The following is a 21804-nucleotide window of genomic DNA, read 5'->3' as shown; positions in this document are numbered from 1 at the left end:
TTGTGCATATGAGCTGAATTATAATGTGGTTTCTATGGAACTCAACTTGGTCCAACTCAAAGGCAAATGAATGAGGATCACACATGTTCAGCAAACTATAAACTTGCAGCAACAACACAATTGAAGAGGAACTCTAATATTTATATGCATATGCTCAGGAGGTCACAACTTCACGATTTTTTTTTTTTTAAACTTTAAGAAAAACCACTGAATTCTTAACATAGTCTCCTGCCCTAGAGGATGACAGCACTCTGGTTAAATCAACCAGATTTGAGTCCTGACTGAAATTAGGCAAAGGTTTTAACAGAGGAAGGCCAAAATTAATACTTCAGTATACTTAGTTACTTGCCATCCTAATGTTTTTATAGACTTAATAGTTTCAAATGGTTGTTTTTATTTGCAGTGAACATGATTGCAGAGCAGAAATAAAAAAAACAAATGAAAAACGCCACAGCACATTTCTAAGCTTTTAATTAAAGCTGAAGAATAAACTCTTTGCCTTCTGGTCTCTAGCTACAGAAATATATGGCAATATTCTTTTTTTCTTCTTAAATGATGTACTACATGATTTCATTTAAAAAACCAGCATAAGGAAAATGACTATCAAAAAGAGCGGGGCATTTTACATATGGAAGAAGAGCACAAACAATAAATAATCAACCTGCTTATTAACTGCAGTAGAGCCAAGCTCTACTGGGTAAGATTGTACTCAACTATAGTAATCCTAGCATCTACATATGCATTCCTTTCATTCTACCCATCAAAGACAAATAAATACCTGCTTCTCCTTTCCAGTGAAATTATAGAGAAGTATTGATAATTAGCTCACAAGGGCATTGGGGATCATTGACTTTAATATCTTTACTCTTTAGGAGATGCTTTAGGTTTTACTTACTTGTTAACCTAAGTCGGGTCTCCAAGCTGAACTACAAAAAATACTGATACTAGAATGATAAGAAATGTCTTTCCTTTGACAGATCTTTAAAGAAGATGGAACAATACTTGCAAATACTCATTTCCCAACACACTTTTAAGAAAAAGAATCACCGGCACCACAATTGCCACCACAATGCCATTGCCACCACTACACTGCAAAAGCAGGCACTAGAGAAGAGAAATTCAGAAGGGACTTCTCATCATCAGGAATATTTCTATACGGCAGTCAAACAGCAAGGAAGCATCAAGGACAAATAATGAACACAGTGTCTTAGAATTTAATTTTGTCATCAGCACACATACTCATTGGTCAATGTTTGAATAGGCAAGAGGCACAGAAAGAAGCTTTGTTACCCAACTGATGTATGACGTACCATCTTCATTATCTGTGGCACTCTGCTGCTTCGGACATTCTGCACACACTCCTTGAGAAAGGCCAAGCCCAGAGACTCACCCCATTTTCTACACCCCAGTTTATGTGCTTAGAATGTAGTACAGCATTCCAAATGGCTACAGCACAACAGAATGCATGTCAAATCTTACAAAACCACAGTTGTATTAACAGCCATAAAAATAGCTCTTATCATTCAACTAAGGAACAGTTGAATTCATTAGATTCAGAGAGGATCTGGCCACAAATCCACACAGCCCCTGAGGTCACTTTACAGACAAATTTAAAGGGGTGTCTTATGGTTGAGTCTAAGGCAGAGTAAATCATATTGTTACCTCCATTTTCATAATAGTAACTATCTCCATAAACATTGGATCCAGAGGATTCTGGAAAGTGTTTCTTCCGCTTTTTCTCTTCCAGTAACTCCTTTTCTTGTAAAAGGCGAGCTATGTCCTGCAAGTACAGAGAGAATGCTAATCAGTATTACGAGAGAATGAACAAACCTTTTACAGTGGAACAGATTCCACCCAGTAGCCCTACAAGTCAGTGGTTTGATATTCCATTGCCAAGCTTTTTGTGGGCTCTGTCCATAGCTTTCCAGGCTTTCAGGTATTAAGCTCATGCTATTCAAATGCCATCCATAATAGCTCAACAGGAGTGGTGCACGATCCAGATGAACAAGAAAGGCTTTTTTTTTTTTTTTTTTTTTTAACTAAATTTAAATCTAATCCAATCTGGAGACATACAAACCTAGTTTTCCTAAAGCTGGTTATACAACATAATTTTTAAAATACTTATTTGTGGGCCCTTTTTCCAAGCTGATGATTCAGTAAGTCTGGATGGAGAAGAGTGTAGTAATCTATGAAACTTTATAAATTGTATGTATAATTTAATTTTAAAATTTTATAAAAGAATTCTTCAGTTGATTCTGATTTAGCTTTGTATTAGAGTACTACTGTCGTTAGCTGAAGAAGAGAAAACGGTATTCTTTCTCTCTCCCCCTTGCTTCATCTCCAGGCAAGTTTTTAGCAGTTACTGAGTGATAAATAACATTCTGACCCTGCCCCTAAAAGACTACCATCATCATCTGAAAACAAAGGTATGTGTAAATAATTAAAATACAATTAAATCATAAATGCCTCATAAGAGGGTAAAAATATGAATGTGAGTATAAAAGAGGCAAGTCTTATTTCTGCTTAAGTTAATTAGTGCAGGGGCGCCTGGGTGGCTCAGTGGGTTGAAGCCTCTGCCTTTGGCTCAGGTCATGATCCCGGGGTCCTGGGATTGGGCCCCGCATCAGGCTCTCTGCTCCGTGGGGAGCCTGCTTCCTCCTCTCTCTCTGCCTGCCTCTCTGCCTGCTTGTGATCTCCGTCTGTCAAATAAATAAATAAATAAAATCTTAAAAAAATATTTAAAAAAAAAAAGGTTAATTAGTGCAAATCTTTGTATTTGCGTTAGGTTTTGAATAAAGAACTGGATTCCAATAGGCAAAGTAAGGAGGGAGAACAACCTCAGAAAAAATATGAATGTTGTATTGGGAACAACCAACAGTCCATTTAGAACACAGGAGGTGGGGTGTTAAAGAGAAAGGTAAGTCAGAAAAACAGTCTGAGACTGGATCACAGGCCTCCTTACACACAATCTCAGTGTGTGGGGACTCTGGAGTCCACACTGTACAGGATGAAGGCTTACTAAACGTTTGAGCTAGAAAGTTACAGTGTTCTGAATCTGAAGCTTATTTCTATGAAAGACCCACAAAACAGCACATAAACTTTGTTCCATGTACACTTTTTTGGAAAGAAGGTCCCTAGGGGTTGCCAGATTCTTATAGACCAAATATGCAACAGCATTCACTTATGAAAAATAACAATCCCAAGTAGTTTGAGGTGCCTACTTTCTATTTATAATAGGGAATATAAGAAGTGCTTAGATGTTGATATAAATTTTGAACCAAGAATTCATTACTACTCTGCCTTTTGCAATTTTTTTTTAAAGATTTTATTTATTTATTTGACAGACAGAGATCACAAGTAGGCAGAGAGGCAGGCAGAGAGAGAGAGAGAGAGAGAGAGGAGGAAGCAGGCTCCCTGCTGAGCAGAGAGCCTGATGTGGGGCTCGATCCCAGGACCCTGGGATTATAACTTGAGCCAAAGGCAGAGGCTTTAACCCACTGAGCCACCCAGGCGCCCCTGCAATTTTTTAAATAAGTCAAAATGAAGAATATACTAAGACTGGAAGGCAAACTTCAAAAAAATTCATCTGAATAAATGAATTACTTTCAGGTCAGTGTAGAACATTATGGATGTGGCAGCTAGGTAAATCAGCAATGATTATCTGCATACTCAGCTTTCAATGTTCATCAAAATGGCCTTACAAATCTGACCTTATGTTAAATGAATACCTAAATTCAAACTCATGAATATACTAATTAACATACTGTCTTTAATGGATTTCTATGCTGGAAGCGTCTCATAAATTTTGTGCAAAATACACATACCTTTCTACCAATCAACTACTTGTCTCTCTTTCTATATATATGGTCATGTATACACAAACACATACATGCATATCTATAGATATACATACATATTTATATCTACATAGTCTATATATACATATAGATATCTATTTATATACACATTACACACATTACCAGTCAATCTTAAAGTCAAATGTCTTGCTTGATTCCCTAATGCATCATTTTAATAAATCTGTTACCAGATATAGCCCCTGTGCCAGGTTCATTGTATTTGGTGTCTTATAAAGTAATATATCAATCAGTTCGAGAGAGAGAGAAGTAGGACAGATATCTTGCTCTCCCAAAGCTAGTATTATTATAGTAGAGTTTCCCAAATCTCTATACTTATTGCAAAATAGGAAGAAAATGCAAAATTTCCCTGAGTTATCATGTTTACTAAGCACCTAACATTTTGGTTTGCTTTACAGGAAACAAGAAATTTCCCTTGCTGTAACGGAGTAAAAATATAAGGGAAAATTACCAGGTCCAACTGCCAGCAGACATGATTAAGTTAAACTATACTTTAGAGACCTTATACTTGCCCTCCCGCTACTGAATTTTGTCCTAATGGATACACAGTAATAAGCCAAGTTCTCAGTGTGAAGAACTAGGAAAGAAATGAGGATGATGCCGCTTCTTGCCTTGTATTATCTAGTCAAAGATAGTGCTTTTCATTGAGGAAAATAACAGTTATGGGCCTTAGCACCCAAACTGTTGTTCTTCTAAGCTCTCAGCTCTTTTTTGAGTAAGCTGCGACTGGGTGAGAGGAAAAGCTGCCCAAGCTTGATGAGAGAAAGGATCAGGGCCCCACTGACAAGTGACTGCTGTGTGAAGAGCTGCAGCTTCGCCAAGTGCGTGCCCCTCCCCACTTTCCAGCATTACTGTGCCCTGCCTTCAGGGAGGTGATTTCAGGAGAAAGAACTTCCCCTGAAACAAACAGAAGACAACAATTAGTCACAATGCTGTGTGCAGCTTAGTCACCCGTTACATAAACAACCTCCTTGGTCCTCCTCAGCTTCCTTCCTGTTAAAGGTTGATCTAGAAGAGCATTTCCAAAGCTGTGTTTCTGAGAACACCAGTCTCTAAAGGTTCTCCAGAAAACACAAGGCACTGAGTAGAAAGCATGTATTACATCTAACTCTTTAAAATGCACCTTTACCTACTTTAAAACTTTGGTAAAAGAAGCCTGTTATCTTCCTATAACCTAAATATACTCAAACTTACTTTGAGAAAGAAGCCTTTAATATAAAAAGCATAAACCTTATAGATTTACTGTTTCACAAAATATAACTTAATAAAACAAACCTAAAAGAACTTATAAGCCCTTCTGAAGTCAGTTTCAATTATTTTTTAATTAATCATATTAATCAGGTAGGCTTAATTTGCACTAATGTACAAAAAAAAAAAAACACTCCGTAATTAGAAGATTTCCTGGTAAATACATTACTGGAATGAAAATTCACCACTGTATCCAAATCTTGAAAATGTGAAACTGTGAGTATAAGACAAAACACAATTAAGGATCTCTAGATGCTAGTAAAAAAGTCATTTTAATAAAAGCATAGTTTTTTTTAATAACAAAATTCACATTTTATTTAAGTTGAAATAAACTATACAAAATAGATTTTCCTCACCAAAAATAACAGCAATATTTTTTGTATTATTCCTAGATAAACCACCAAACACTTATTTTTGTAGGTTTTCCAGGTTTTGTTTATAAATCAAGACAAGGCAGTGGATATAGTCATGGAAAAAGGCAGAGGAAAACAGACAAATCAGTTGCCAGTATGCATGGTCTCTGATTCTGCCTTATCCATGAACAGAGGTGTTCAACATATACCTGCTAAAAAGCTTATGAAGACTAAAAACACAGTTTTACTGACTGCCTTCAATGGGCTAAACATTCTCCTACAGACCTGTAGAAAAACAGCATATATGGCCAATATTCTCAAAGTTCTTACCTATTAAGTTTTAGAAGCAAAATTATTAGCATAATTTAAGACATGCAAAGGTGAGTGCCCCAAGGGAAGCATTATCACAAACAAGGCGCAGTGGAGCCCAGAGGAGCCTAACACATCTTTCCCAAGTAGATGACAAATTACTAAATCACTGGGGCACTTGGGTGGCTCAGTAAGTTGAGTGTTCAACTCTTGATTTTGGCTCATGTAATGTTCTCCAGGTCCTGAGATAGAGCCCTGTAGGCTCCACGCTCAGTGGGGAGTTGGCTTGGGGTTCTCCCTCTCCCTTCCTCCTGCCCCTTCCCCCTGTTTGTATTCTGTCTCTCTCTCTCTCTCTCAAATAAATATATATATTTTCTTAAATTACTAAACTATTATGTTGGATTCCTTAGGCTATTTTTTTTTGTTTTTATGACTTTATATTGGCGTCACTTCTCCCTGAGAGCTTCCACTTCCATTCCTCAATGGTAGTGGGTTTCAAACTGAGGAAATCTTTGGCATAAAATCAACTGACGAAATCTAAAAATGTGACTGTCAAATGATCAGTGGAAAGAAAAAAAAGAAAAAAGAAAACCATTCCATTATATTGCTACACTTCTTATTAACTAGCAATTATCATCTAATTCAGTAGGGAACTCATAATACATATAATCTTCAGAGGGTGTAAGACCGGTAAACAACATACCAATTCTATGAAGTAAAAACATCCGGGGGCGCCTGGGTGGCTCAGTGGGTTAAAGCCTCTGCCTTCAGCTCAGGTCATGATCCCGGAGTCCTAGGATCGAGCCCCACGTCGGGCTATCTGATCAACAGAGAGCCTGCTTCCCTTCCTCTCTCTCTGCCTGCCTCTCTGCCTACCTGTGATCTCTCTCTCTGTCAAATAAATAAAATAAAATCTAAAAAAAAAAAAAACATCCGTATGACCAGGGTAAGAGAGAAGAATTTTCTCAACTAAAAACCTTCCACTCACTCCCCACTTTCTGGGCATATATGTATAATCTTATTTTTAAAGTACCAAAACATAGGGCTTTTTTTTTTAAGTAGCTAAAATGTACTGCTATTTGAGCTATGCTCTAAATATTACCAACTTAAATACTCTTTAGAACATGAAATTCTAATCACTTTAATAATGTTAAAAAAAATACCATGGTTCACGCTAGATTAATTTTTAATGTAAATTGGTTACTAAGTCTGTCTCTGAACAGTTCATATTATAAATGGTTTCAAATTGTTGGACTAGTGCCACAGACTTTTCATAACATGGTCACGCTAATGTTTACTTAAGCAAACAAACAAAAAAAAAGTTTTGCCCTAAAATAGTTGCACATTAACATATATTTGGACCTAGGTTCAAAAGACACATATGTATATCTACAGATACACACATACAAACACACAATATGCTTATTAAGAGTTTAATTTAAAAATAACTTCAATCAACCAAACACACATTCCTTAGCTTTATGAAATGACAAATGCTTATGTTGTAACCAAAGAGAATGATCCCAATGGAATTAAATCACTTTTCTTAGTTACAAACTCATGCAGTCTAGTATTCCCGAAGGCTACAACCCTGCTTCAACAGGGGCCTAGAGAGAAATGCAACTACTATAGTGACGCTATGTAAAAAAGTTTAAAAAAGAAAAAAAGAAGAAAGGGGGAAAGGAAAGAAGGGAGGGAGGGAGGAAGGACAAGAGCAAAAAAGAAAGAGAAGGGGGAAAGTAGGGGAGAAGCAGGAGAGGGGAGGATACAATACTGGTAAGAATACAAAAGACTTTTTTTTTTTTCCTTTCTTTCATTCCTTTTTTTTTTTTCTTTTTTTTTTTTTAACTTTTGTACATCTGTCTTCCCGCATGGAAATGCTATTTTTCTTACATCTGTGCTCTGTTAAAAAGCACAATAAAATTATACCAAAACAAAGCCAGATATGGTAATTCACCCACATGGAGTTGTGTAACTTCTCATGTACAATGTTGTTCAGGAAAAAATCCTCTGCCCCAAGAGGAAAGAGGCCTTGGATTCTACATCTGGTTGTTTGGGGGGTTATAAACTACTGAAGAGAGCTGACCCCAAAAATCTCTGAAAATGAGATCTGGATGAAAATGAGAGAGGAATTTTCCACAGCCCTGCTGTTAAGTAAGAACTTACTAGCTAAGCAGACTCCACAAGGAAATAGAAAGGCACAGACAGAGAAAAAATTAAAAAAGAATTAGGACAGTTCATGAGTAACAGGCAATGTTTTTTTAAGAGTTGGGCAGAAAACCTTCCACTATTATCCCCATCTCAGTCTCAGTCTCCTCTGCGAGGCACAGGGACGAAAATAAACAAATATACACTATCATACATCCTTCAATGACAAGCTTTACTACTGCACATTTTATTCATTTAATATTAATAACATGCCAGTCAGCTGACAGTCCTATTTTTTGATAAGAGAACATCTCGGCATGGTAGGCATCTTCTAATCTAAGGCATCAGCTGGAAAATCAAAGAGGCTGAATGGAGCATTTAAGGCTAGTCTTAAGAAATCTCCCAACTGGATTTCTCCTTTAATCTCTCCACTGCACTGGGGAATGGGGGCATCAGAGCAGGTAAAACGGCACTGGAAGGCAAGCTAGCTGGGAGGCCTATTAAGGCAAAGAGATGCTTGAAGATTGCTCACATCACACCAGACTGGAATACACTTAAGCCTGTTTACTCTCCCCCTTTCTAATTTAACACACATCTCTTTTTATAAGAGAAATTTTTGCTATAAAGGGCCAAATGGTGTAGAAACAACTGGCAAGAAAGTAAAAAAGAAAGAGAAATTATTAACTTACTATGTCCCAGAGGCCTTACATACATGATCTCACTTAAACGTCCCAACAGCCTCCAGAGTGTGTACCATTATCATGGCTTTTCCAATTTGGAACCTGAGGTTCCATATGGTGAAGTGAGATTCTGAAAGTCACGGCTAAAAGTTTAAGAGCTAAGATTCAGACCCAAGGCACTCTAACTCCAAAGTTTACATGTTTTCTGTTGTGTCACAGGATATCTGTGTCAGAAATGGTCAGTCAGGGAACCTGAACTGTGTAGACGTTTCTCTGGCATCTTATTATAGCTGGGGACAACTCACCGATTTCTTCAAGTCTTAGTTTCTTCATCTGAAAAAGAGTTAATTACTAAACTGTTTACTTTATCTAGTATTACCACAGGACTATTTATTGTGATTGCTGTTTAGATTCTACATGCCTAAATAAAATGTTTTGGTTTCTCTTTCTTTCCTATTTTTCCTGAATGGGGGGTGGGAAGCACAGGACACCAGTAGCATTTATAAGAAGCCAACTTCATTACTCTTATTTTTTAAATAGAAGCTTTCCTGTTTAGAAAATATAATCACTTCTTTCAGTTCCCAGTTTCATCCCCAAAGCAAAGTCTTGACTATAGAGAAGTAACACATCCTGTAACAAGAAAGAGTTCCTGTGTTGATAACAGGAAGGATAAAAAGCAATCCTTAATTCTTACTTGCAGTTCTGATTATCTTAAAATCATGGTTTGTTTCTTAAAGAAACAGCTAAATACACACATACCAGGTGTCTCATGCTCACCTGGCATAGAACAAGGAGTCTTACAGGAACAAGGATGGCTCTGTGGGAGCAGCAGTATATGCAGGCTGGTTTACTGATGGCCCTCATCCCACCTATTTAACAGGGTGATCACATATGCTGGTACGCAGGACAGGCCCCGTTTATCTAATTATTAATAGTGCCCCCTTTTAGCCCAAAAAAGTAGTTGAGTATACACACAATAAATCATATGGCCATATGGCCATTCTACTCTTAAAAATTATAAATCATTTTCTTCCTTAACATATTAATCTGTGGCCAAGAACAGCACAGTTGGTTTCAAACAAGGCAGACACAGAATCAATACACATTGAAAAGGAATCGTCTGTAAGAAATGCTAAAGGTCCAATACAAAGTCAAGTAACCACTAACTGCAAATTTAAATCTTCTTACCAACAAAACACTATTGCTACTTGTAGTCATTTTTCAGCTGGAAAAACAATACAATTTAAAAATACCTACAGAATCAAACAGATGGGTTAGTTCTTTGAGGCAGCACTCATAGGAGGGTGAAGCCATGAACGACGTAAAGTGACAATAACGGTGGCTCCTAGCTTCTCACAAAGACACCCCCTGACTCATGTTCAGCCTGCACTTGGATCTGCTTTCTTTCTTTCTCAGTCTCTCTCTCTCAAAACTATAGGAATAGCCCATAGATACACAGCCTGTACTGGGTCGAATAGTGTCCCCTACAAATTCATTTTTACCAAGAACCTCAGAATAGGACCTTATTCAGAAAAATGGTCTTCACAGATGCAATTAGTTAAGAGACGGTCCTACTAGACTAGGGCAGGTCCTCAATCCAATGACTGGTTCCCTTATAAGAAAACAAGAAGACACAAAGATACAAGGAAGAAGGCTATGTGACAATAGAGGCAGAGACTAAAGGGATGCAGTGACACGTCAAGGAATGCCAATGATGGTCAGGAGCGACCAGAAGCTAGGAAGAGGCAAAGACGCCTCTTTCCCAGAAGGTAGCAGGGCCCCACCAAAACCCTGATTTCGGGTTTCTGGCCTCTAGAATTGTGAGAGAATATATTCCTGCTGCCTCAAGCCATCAAGTTTTTGGTAATTTGTTAAAGCAGTCCTAGGAAACTAATTCATACCTTAGGTTGAATTATCATCATTTTTTAAGATTTCACTTGGGTTATCAAGGGGTAATAAACGGTGGTCCATGGAAGGGAACACCTGGACTAGGCACCCGAAAGATGAGAGCTCTGCTGCCCATCCAGCAACCCTACCCTGGGCCTGTGAATACTGAAAGCAGCCCTTCCTCTGCGCTGTGGTGGAGGGGCGTTATCTAAGTTGTACCTCATCCTTCTTCTCCTGAATGCGTCGTCTCTCTGCCTCGATAGCCAGCTTCTCCTGGATTTCCTGAGCAATTTCACAGTCTTGTTGTTCACTAAAAAACAAAGGTTAAAACAGTATGAATAAAGAAAATAAGGCATGATTTTTCCTAAAAATAACATAATTTACTAATACTCACTTTGAGCCCATGCACACTTTTAATTTTACTTAAACCTCATGAGAGTGATGAAAGAGGTTGATATTACCACATTTTACAGACAAAAAAGGCGGGGCCCAGCGTAGTGAAACCATTTCTCTAAGATCAGAGAAAGTAAGTGGCAGAACCAGAATCCAATCCCCCGACATTACAATGGAAAGTCCCATGCTTTTTCTACATTCCTAAATCACTTCACCATACTGGGGCCACTCTACAGAGAAGCATGTTTTCTCAAGAACATGTAAAGGAGACACAGACTGAGATTAATGTCCACAAATATCCAAATACAGATATGGAACACATAGAAAAAACTTGGGAGATAGCTCACTAAATGTCACTGTAATCACCTAGAGGTGCTGGTATGACTTTAAAATGATTTCTATAAATGTTTAAATTAGATGTATTTTTCAGTTTCACTAATACTTAAAATTCCTCCTCTCCCCCAGTAGACACCTCTTTGGCTGATGCCAGTTCCCTTAATACTCAGGCCCCTAAGAAAATAAAATGTAATACCACGGTCAGCACGGATTGTTTTGTTTGGGTATTCATGCATTCAACAAAGATTTAAATAACACCTGCTATGGTCCAGGCCCCTGTGCTCAACACCGAGGATACAAACATGAGGAAATCTTCGCTCTGCACTCAGAGTGTCACAATACTTTTTGGTGAAAGAAACAAGAGAATGACTTTGGTGGGAGAAACGGATCCTTTAAAACAGCACCTATAAACTAGCAGTTCAGACACAAAATAAGGCTTCAATCTCTCAGAGGTGGGTACAAGTGTACATATCATCTGGCTTTAGGTTTCAAGAAAAGTAAATGGACAGCTCAAAACTCCTGAAATGTGATGGCTCTGGACACCAACTTTTACACAAAACTGTTGTGAGGAATAAAGACCAGAAACATGCATAGAGTTTACTATTTAAAAAGATGCTGGAATAAATTTACAATTGTGACTTATGGGTGCAGTTTGTTTCCTAAACAAATATATCCTTTCATTGTCCCCCTGCCAAGTGAACTTAAAATATTCAGTAGGGGAGCCTTGGTGTCTCAGTTGGTTAAGTGTCTGACTCTTGATCTCAACTCAGGTCTTGATCTCAGGGTCCTGAGTTCAAGCCCTGCACTGGAGTCCATGCTGTGTATGGAGTCTACTTTAAAAAAAAAAAAAAAATACTCAGTGAGTCTCAGTCTTGGTGGTATACTCCGTGTTTAGCAAATAGCATTTTCTAATTCAAAAGTGTTGCAGAGGGCAATAATCCTAGCTGCCATTGAGGAATTAAAATCCATATACTCTATTCTGACGAAACTGAGAGGATAAAAACTATTCTGACTATTCTATATGGAAATGGGTCACTTTCAACATGCCTGGAAATAGCTGTAGGTGGAAGATGTGTGCACAGACGCAGGTTTGTACACGTGTTGTGCACACACAAGACAGAAACAGAAGGAAGAGAAACATGCTTTCTCATGGCAATTTATCAGCTATAAAAGTATTTGGACTTAATGACTTCATCTTATAGGTCTAATATTTTAGGATTCTTAACCACTCAAACCAAAGAACTGAAAAGAAATAAAAACGTACTCAGAACAATTTTTATTTATATATCATCTTTTCATTTACTCACTTCTAATAATTAAGGATCATATATAAAATCATGGTCTTAGTTTTCAAAGATTTCTCTACTAGGATCTCCCAAACTCATGTAAAATCTGTACAGAAGTTAGCAACTATTAATTACATACAGATGATAACAGATGGGAAGAAAGCAGAAGTTCAGCACAGAAGATAAGGCCAAATCAAATGTTAAAGGTACCAAATGACACAGATGTACCTCCTAATATGGACAACAGCCAAAATATGGAAAGAGCCCAGATGTCCACAGTCAGAAGAATGGATAAAGAAGATGTGGTGTACACATAACACACACACACGCGCGCGCGCGCACACACACACACACGCACGCACAGGAAGACTACTCAGCCATTAAAAAGAATGAAATCTTGCCATTTGCAATGACTTGGATGGAACTAGAGGGTATTATGCTAAGCGAAATAAGTCAATCAGAGAAAGACAAATACCACAGGAATTCATTCATATTTTGAACTTAAGAAACAAAACAGATGAATATAGGGGAAGAGAAGAAAAAATAAGACAAAAACAAAAAGGAAGGCAAACCATAAGGGACTTTTAACTCTATGAAACAAATTAAAGGTTGCTAGAGGGGAGCTGGTTGGGGGGAATGAGGTAACTAGGTGATGGACATTAAGGAGGGCACGTGATGTGATGAGCCCTGGGTGATCTATATAACTGATGAATCACTAAATTCTGCCGCTGAAACTAATACACTATATGTTAACTAAAGTGAATTTAAATAATTTTTAAAAAATAACTTAAAAATATATAAAGAAGTGAGGCTTAACCTGAGCTTAGTAACTTCAAAACCTACTTCCATGAAGGAACAGATCCAGTACACTCAGCCAATTATACAGAATCCTGAGAAGAAAAATCAAGTGGGAAAGGAGTAGTCAACAACCGCCAAACCTGACATTGGACAGGGGCCCCAGGATGCAGACGGAGTGAGAAGTTCCAATTCACTAATATTTACAGCATTTCATCCATCCACTGATGTGCAATGTCAAAATCACCAGGGTGTGAAAATCAGAAAAACGTCCTTTCTAACTTATTTCAGTTAGGAATACCTCCAAAACCCCGAAGTCCCAGGCAGAAATATAACACCTGGCTCTCCTCTAATTTAAGACCTATAATCCATCACTGTCCAAATCCTCATTTATATTTAGTGTTTTATCTTGATAATCTCTGAATAATCTCTTTATACTATCATTACCCTAACTTAGGATCGTAAACCTCTATATCAGCCTCAGAACTGCCCTTCAGAGTAAAGCACTGTGAATCCTGTAAAGGGCAATAACTGAGAACTCTAGAATATTATTCTAGCTCTGGGTCTGATCTTCCCTCTGGTTGTGACCCTGAACCTCCACACATCTCAAGTCTTTTTTTTTTTTTTTTTTTTTTTTAAGATTTATTTATTTTAGAGAGTGAGTGAGAGAGCAGGGGGGATTGGCAGAGGAAGAGAAAGTCCCAGACTCTGCCCTAAGCACAGAGCTCAATGCGGGGCTCAATCTCCTGCCCCTAGGATCAGGGCCTTAGCTGAAATCAAGAGTTGGTCGCTTAACTGACTGAGCCACCCAGTCAAATCTAATTCCATTGTCTCAGATCAAGCCTCGTCATCTCTTCATTTGACCACTGCTTAACAGTTGCCTCCACAATTCTTCACCTACCTAGCAGCACCCAGAGAAGGCCCCAAAATAAAAACCCCAACAGGTTCTCTGTTGTTTATAAAATCTACAAAATCCAAATTCCTAAAAATATGACTTAAGTAACCTTTTGGTCCAACTTTTGACTACTTTTCTGGCCTCATCCCCTACCCAGGCCCTTACTCACACTCTGCAGTCCGGCAGGACTGAACATCGTGTAGCTACCATGAGATTCCAAGTTCTTTTACCTCCTGTCTTCCTTTTTACTTCCTCTGGCTAGAATCATTTTCCCCAGCTATGGCTACATACTTCTAATTAATCATCAAGGTTCAGATTAATTGTATCATCTGCAATTGGGATGGTTTTCCCAGTCTCTCCCCTCTTCAAAGGCATGAAATGTATTCTCCAATTCCATGTGGCTTGTGCAGGTTATCTGTAGATTTACAATACTCAGAGTTTTTCTCTGAGGCCCTTAAGGACAGTGGCTACATTTTATTCCTATCTGTGGTCTTCAGTGCCTTTCATGGTGACAGGTATAGCAAGAGTCAATAAGAGTGTTTATTTCGAAAATAAGTAAGCTAACAAAATGATGACTAAAATTCTTTCTATGAGTAATAGAACAAAAGAATAAACCGTTCCTCAAAATGGCAAAAATGATAGGTTTTCCTGTTTCTTCGAACATGAACTACAGTAAATTAAAGGTCCCTTCACTTCTTCCTTAACCTTTCCTCCTCAGAACAAAACCATGCAGTAAAACCCACCATTTGCGATTTAGGGATAGGGGCCACTGGCAAGAAATGCACTCTGTGAGCTTGTGCTGGAAGAGATTTTAGATGTGGTCTTTACATTTATCTAACTCTTAAAGGAGGAGACTAAGGAAGAACTTTTGTTAGATGCAAAAATTATAAAAAGAACTAAGGGTATAATTCAGAGCTTTCCAGAAGATTCTGCCTCTCCCTGCAAAGGACAAGGTTCAAGGAAAATAAGAGCAGCAAACACCACCAGAAAATAGTAAAGGAATCCAAATAATTCCTGAAGTTCTTGGATACCCAGTATTTCACTGGACTCCCCCAAACAAACTGTGAGGCAAAAGAGACAGAGATTATGTTCCACATGCTATAGGGAAGGGATATACACTCAGAGAGATGGACCAAATGCCTCGAAGTCATACAATTACAAGTGTTCAGAGTTCATACCAGAAGTCACATGTCCCAAAACCAAGAAAGTGTTCCAACAATGAACAAAAATTTTCAAATCAAAGAAAACTATGGGATAGCCACTACAGGATTTATAATCTAATAGTGAAAGGCATAAGAGGGATAGACCCAGTCTTCTTCCCTGTGCTGGTTGCTGACTCTACAGAGAAAGCCAGTCCTAGCATGACTCCCTCCCATCCCCCAAATCCTCACAGGTCTTTGTAGCGCTTCTGGAGCTGAGCCTGAGCTTTCAGATCTTCCTCCTGAAGCTGCTTAGCCACCTGGAGATCATGTTGGACCAAGCGGTTCCGCTGAATGTTCGATGCCAAATGATGCTCGACTGGACAGAAAGATTGAAGAGAGGAATGACAATGTCATGTTTTTTTGGCTTATTAATACTATGCCTCAAAATAACTTAAGAAGAGCTTTTCCATTAAAAAGAGCTTCACATCCACAACTTCACTGTATGCTCTCAATAATGCTTATAACAGGGAAAGAGGAATTCCATCTTTCCATTAAGTAAAGTGAGGACCAGAGTGGCCTTTGGTCACATGGTGAAACAGTGGTAGTACCAGGACTTCCACACATAATCTAAGGCCAAGGCCAAGGCTCCTTCTGCTCCACCAGTTGATACTCTCTTTATAAATTACATTTTTCAATACTTAATTTTTATATTGACACATAAATGATTCTCAAATTACATACTGACAAATATGTACTGTTGTATAACACACATAACTTAGATTTAGCTTCTATACATACGTAATTTTTTTAAATTTAATTTTATTTTTTGTGTGTGTTCCAAAATTCATTGTTTACGCACCTCACCCAATGCTCCATGTAATACATGCCCTCCTTTTTTTTTTTTTTAAATTATATTTGTTTATTTGATAGAGAGAGATCACAAGTAGGTAGAGAGGGAGGCAGAGAGAGTGGGGGAAGCAGGCTGCGTGCTGAGCAGAGAGCCCGATGCCGGGCTCGATTCCAGGACCCTGGGATCATGACCTGAGCCGAAGGCAGAGGCTTAACCCACTGAACCATTCAGGCGCCCCCCAATACATGCCCTCCTTAATACCCACCACCAGGCTCACCCAACCCCCCAATCCTCTCCCCTCCCAAACCCTCAGTCTGTTTCTCATAGTCCACAGTCTCTCATGGTTTGTCTCTCCCTCCAATTTCCCCCAACTCACTTCTCCTCTCCTTCTCCCAATTTCCTCTGTGTAATTCCTTATGTTCCACAAGTAAGTGAAACCATAGGATAATTGACTCTCTCTGCTACATAAATATTAAGAAAAATACACAATCTAGGTACCGCCAGTGCCTGGAAAGATGTTTAGGCCCCTATTCTAGGGGAAGGAACAGATGCCAGATAGTGTCTCTCTCCAGTAACATTAGGGTAAAAGAAAAGGTTCAAGTCCCTCTTCTCCCACATAACCAACAGTCTTCTCCTCCCTGGTAGCTGTCATGCTTCAAAATACCCAGAACTTCACTCTCCACCCAGTGACATTTGCCTAGATAAATTCCTCAGGGTGGAAGGGCAGTGTGGCCTGGTGACTCCGTTCTCTCCTGCCTCACCCTAAGAAACCTGCCTCAAGCTACCACTAAAAAAGCAAATAGAAGAACAGAGTGAGGGCCATTACTCACTTTCTTGTTCCTGCAGGCTGTGGGCCAGGGTGTGGTCCTCTAAGACAGCAAAGTCTCGGCACACTGCAGAGGATGAAGGAAGAAAAGCAAACAAGACTTGTTGGTAATATTTTAATATATCTTAAAAAGAGAACTGTGTTTACTTCAAAAATTAATTCAAATATTTTAGGATGATCAAGTTTATAACATGCAATGCAAAAGAGTGACTAGTTAGTATCAAGGCCTCATTCACAAAAATCCACATAGTACCTGCTCAGTGCCAAGCACAGGGTGTCACAAAATAATGGTTGGCTCTGGTCCCTGGCCTAACTATACTAACCACAGAATCAGAACCCAGAGGTCCAGATATTCTAATCCACATCTATTAAGAGAGGGCAAGAACTGTTACCACAATACAGGAGTCGAGAACGTTCTGCATATAGCAGCTGAGAGAAAACCGAGTTCTCGCACGGTCAGAGAAGTTAAGAGCAGTCTAGCCTTTGCCACAGTCATCTGGGGTTGAGGGGATCCTCTCCCAGAGACTGACATCCTGGTTCTCAAAGGAAAAAACATACCTGTATTAGTCCCTCGGGTAGGAACAGATCTCTAAGTCAAGGATAATCACATTCTTTAATGGGTCCACACTCTCAGACATAAGTTAGAACTGGCTCCCTAGGTCTGTCTAAATGTAGAGCTTCCTAGAATGGATCTTTAAACCAAAAGAAAATGGGAACTTTAGGGGATACAGAAATCTACCCCTAATGTTGTCTTGATTTGGAGATCCAGGCAGGAGCATTCACTGGCCTATCTTTTTAGAAGCAAACGGAAAGAGATGGTCTCCAAGGTCCTTTCTACCCCAAACTGCAATTCAAACTCCTGTTTCCTAACATAAGCATATACATAAAACAATACAATACTTATGAAGGACTCTTATCATGAAATGTGCTTTTTATTTGTCTGTTTGAAGGGCAGTAGTTTAGGTGATACCTTTTTACTCTATTCCAAACACATAACTCACATGAAAAAGGAAAATTCCTCAAAGCCATAAACTACTACAATATATAGGACTCAGAAAACTACCAGAGGAATACCAGAAGTTATAGATTTCTTTCTGCAGCTTTGGATCTGCCTATGAGGACAAAGAATAAAGAAACGCGTCTTTGCCATTCTTAGCACTTACATATGCTGACACATACATTCATGTAGCTCTGTCCCTGAGAAATAATGCAGTAAAAAGAGGAGGTAGATCCTGGACATTGAGGTTACTCCAAAATGGTTTTACAAATCATTTCTATCTAAGAACCATTCAAGCTACATATGAGCTGCTTACCCCTTGTTTAAACGCAACTGCCAAACTATTAATTTCCAGTAGGAAGTCCTATTCTTTTACATCAGATATATTCTCAGCAAATTCTAACAACTGTGGCCCAGATCCTAGTCTGTGTTTCACAGAATGAAAGTGCTTTCAAAATGAGCTAGTTAACCCTTTCAATTAATAGGTGAGGAAAATGAGGGTCAGAGGGAACAAAGGACTTATTAAGGCTATATGCAATTTGTTGGTGACAAGGCGAGAAGTCAGTGACTGGGCCAGCAAGAGCTCTTTCCTTTCCTGACACTATGACAGCCCTCCTGGACTTCAGACAACCCGGGAGGCTGGAACAGACCAAAGGAGATATTCAATATTGACTAACATGCATTCCCTAAAATGCTTAGCTAATTAATATTAATTGATTAAGTGCCCAAAACATGCATGATTTAGTTCACGGAAAACAAATATTCAGAATCAGCCAAATGAATGTAATCAAATCCTGTGCAAAAGAATGCTATTTTAATATGCTGCCTTATTATCTGAAGTGCTTTTATTATACTATCAAAGTTTATGTCTATATACTAAAATCAGTATTAATTTTAGATTAAGATTAGATTAATTATTAAGTTTAATATTTTTCATAACAAGGATGGCAACTTATTATTAGGTCATAAAACAATTTACTAAGTCTAAAACAAGCATTTAAAAATGAGTACGCTAGGGGCGCCTGGGTGGCTCAGTGGGTTAAAGCCTCTGCCTTCGGCTCAGGTCATGATCCCAGGGTCCTGGGATCGAGCCCCGCATCGGGCTCTCTATTCAGCGGGAAGCCTGCTTCTCCCTCTCTCTCTCTGCTTGCCTCTCTGCCTACTTGTGATCTCTGTCTGTCAAATAAATAAATAAAATCTTTAAAAAAAAAATTAAAAAAAAAAAAATAAAAAAAATAAAAATAAGTACGCTAGAAAATAGAGTATAGCATACAGAGTAAGGGAAACTATGGTATGGAGAAACTTTTTCAGTTTTACACACATAACACACACATACACACACAGATACATTATATATACATGATATGCATTAAGTCATAATGTAAAACATATGTCATCCTGTAGGTTACGGTCAAAAACACTTAAAAGCCACTTTAATTTATGTGATCAGGGCAGAAAGTTATATCAAACAATATATTTTATATATTTTTAATGTCATGTTGAATAAAATTTAAAAATTATAAAATTATTACAATTTTCCACAGGGATAACCACGTGAAGAACTGAAATTTCATATTTTTTCTTTTAGTCAGTGCAACAGTAAAAACATAATGTTTATGGATATAAACACCTGTAATAAAAATATACGTTTTCCACATACTAAATTTAGAATCATGGTCACCTACAGAGAGAGGCAAGGCAGAAGTGTCTCTGCTATATCTGATGGAGTTCTATTGCTTTATGAACAAAACAGAGAAGACTAAAGCAAATAAGGCAAATTAACATCCATTAAATTTGACCAATAGGTTGTCGGTTTCTGTACTTCTTTTGCTTTTTGTAATTTTTTATGTATTACATTTTAAATTCTATAATTAAATACAAACTTTAAAAAATCTATATCTTTAATTCCATCAACAGCATATACTGCTAAATCATAAACATGGAGACACACTGACATAACAGGTACAAGGGGTTTATGAATTACTGGTTACTGTAGCAATGACTCTTCACAATGATTTCTTGATATTTAAACAAAAATTACAAAGTCTATTCAGTCATTATGATTTGATCCTAAATCTTCTCACAGTATATATGGGTTATGGCTTGAGTTAGAAGAGAATCTAGAAGATCTTCAAAGACTACAAGGAAGTGCACACACACATACACAGAATTGTACTGTCAATACGATGACTTAGCACTTCAGAGTTTGCTAAGAACTTCCAAGTATACAATCTCATTTATACCAAGTATTGTGTGTTCAGTTTCAGCTTCTGAAGAGGACCAACAGAAAGAAACACATTTATCCGTCAACTCAAATACACAGCTGCCTCCCTGACCAGCTGCAAACTCTTCAGGGCAGGGATCTTGTGGGACTAATCTTTGCACCTTCCATAAAATTAGCACTGGATGTAGCATGCAGTAACACTTCAAGAGATATTAACAGAAAAAAAAAAAAATGAAGAAACACTGGTCAACAAAGTAAAAAAACACAACAGCTTGTTGTGAGAGCATCACAGAGACTTGTAAAATTTTCAAATTCCAAATTTTCAAATAAAACTAGAAATCTTCCCCATTCCCATTAAATGAAATAGCTTTAGTGATTCTTTTAATCCAGATATATACACGTAAGTATACAACGAATTAGTTTACATTAAGCCAAGCAAATCTCAGAAATATGTGGGATTTTTACATATATAAATACACACACACACACACACACACACACGCACACACTCCCCCTCATCCATTTTCCTTGAAGAGATTTTCATTCATTCATGAATCTTTCTAAATAAATAAATGACATAGCATGTATTTAGTAAACATACTCATTCAACAAACATTTGCTGAGTTCTCTTTTAGGATAAATAAATCATCTTCAAGCTATCAAGAAGGTAGAGATAACAAAAAGGTACATAAACATAATATAATTTAATAAATGTTATAAAGACCTACTGAATATTCTTTAAAGGCATAAATATGGAGGAGTTATGCTTGTTATGAATTGGAGGTAAGTATAAGGAATGACAGTGACTCAGGCAGAAGTATCAAGGAACCTTAAAGTAACTAACATACAAAACAAATTTCAAAGGAAGATTAAAATTCTTAAGGGCAAAAGGGGTAGGCATTCTCAGTGAAGAGGCCATTTAACTCTTACAAACCATAAAAAGAGTGAAGAAGTCATTTCCCTTCTGTCCTTTTACCCACATTCCAAAACTTTCTGAAAATACAATTCCAATGAGTCAATCTTTACAAGCTCCCACCCACACAGAAATGCCTGGGTTAATAATACATTCACTAGAAACTACTTCTTTCAACTGTGTCTGGATTGCCTTTTATGTTCTGGTACAGCTTGTGAGTTATTTTTGCGTAAATGCTATTAGCAACAGATGGAATACATACTCATTACCCTGACAGCAGGGATGATACTTGCTTTCCTTTGTTCTGTACACATGAAAACAGCTTCTATGAATGACGATGATATCCCAGACACACATTTTGTCTTGAAAAGTTTGGTAACAACAAGCAGCCACAGTTGATGCTGATGGAGCACTCTGTTCATGACAATGTACTTTCACATTTATTCCTCCTAACCACTTGAAGGTAAAGGCTTTATCAGTGTTCTCATTTCATTTATGAGGAAACTTAAGGCTCAGAGAAATAAAGCAACTTGACCAAGATAGCCCAACAAATAAACAAAAGAACTGGAAACCAAACCAAGTTCCTCTGACCCTAAATATTTCTGCTCAAAGAACTCCTATGGAGAAATAAAGAGTCTATATTTCAT

At 37.9% G+C, this 21804-nt stretch overlaps 1 protein-coding gene across 2 annotated transcripts in view; it reads right to left on the bottom strand.

Moving 5' to 3' along the window:
• CCDC50 (coiled-coil domain containing 50) overlaps positions 1-21804 on the bottom strand; it is a 64909-nt gene that overhangs the window by 26014 nt on the left and 17091 nt on the right. For both annotated transcript variants that reach the window (XM_047733012.1, XM_047733022.1), the window contains exons 2-5: positions 17028-17090; positions 15597-15723; positions 10720-10810; positions 1663-1780 (exon numbers count right to left, since the gene is read on the bottom strand). In XM_047733012.1, coding sequence (XP_047588968.1) covers positions 1663-1780; positions 10720-10810; positions 15597-15723; positions 17028-17090 — 399 coding nt within the window. The remainder of the gene's footprint in view (positions 1-1662; positions 1781-10719; positions 10811-15596; positions 15724-17027; positions 17091-21804) is intronic.

Source organism: Lutra lutra, chromosome 1, assembly GCF_902655055.1.
Source record: "Lutra lutra chromosome 1, mLutLut1.2, whole genome shotgun sequence".
In the NCBI taxonomy this organism is placed as follows: domain Eukaryota; kingdom Metazoa; phylum Chordata; class Mammalia; order Carnivora; family Mustelidae; genus Lutra; species Lutra lutra.
Note: the sequence above shows the minus strand (reverse complement) of the source record. Positions and strands in the feature narration are given on the sequence as shown.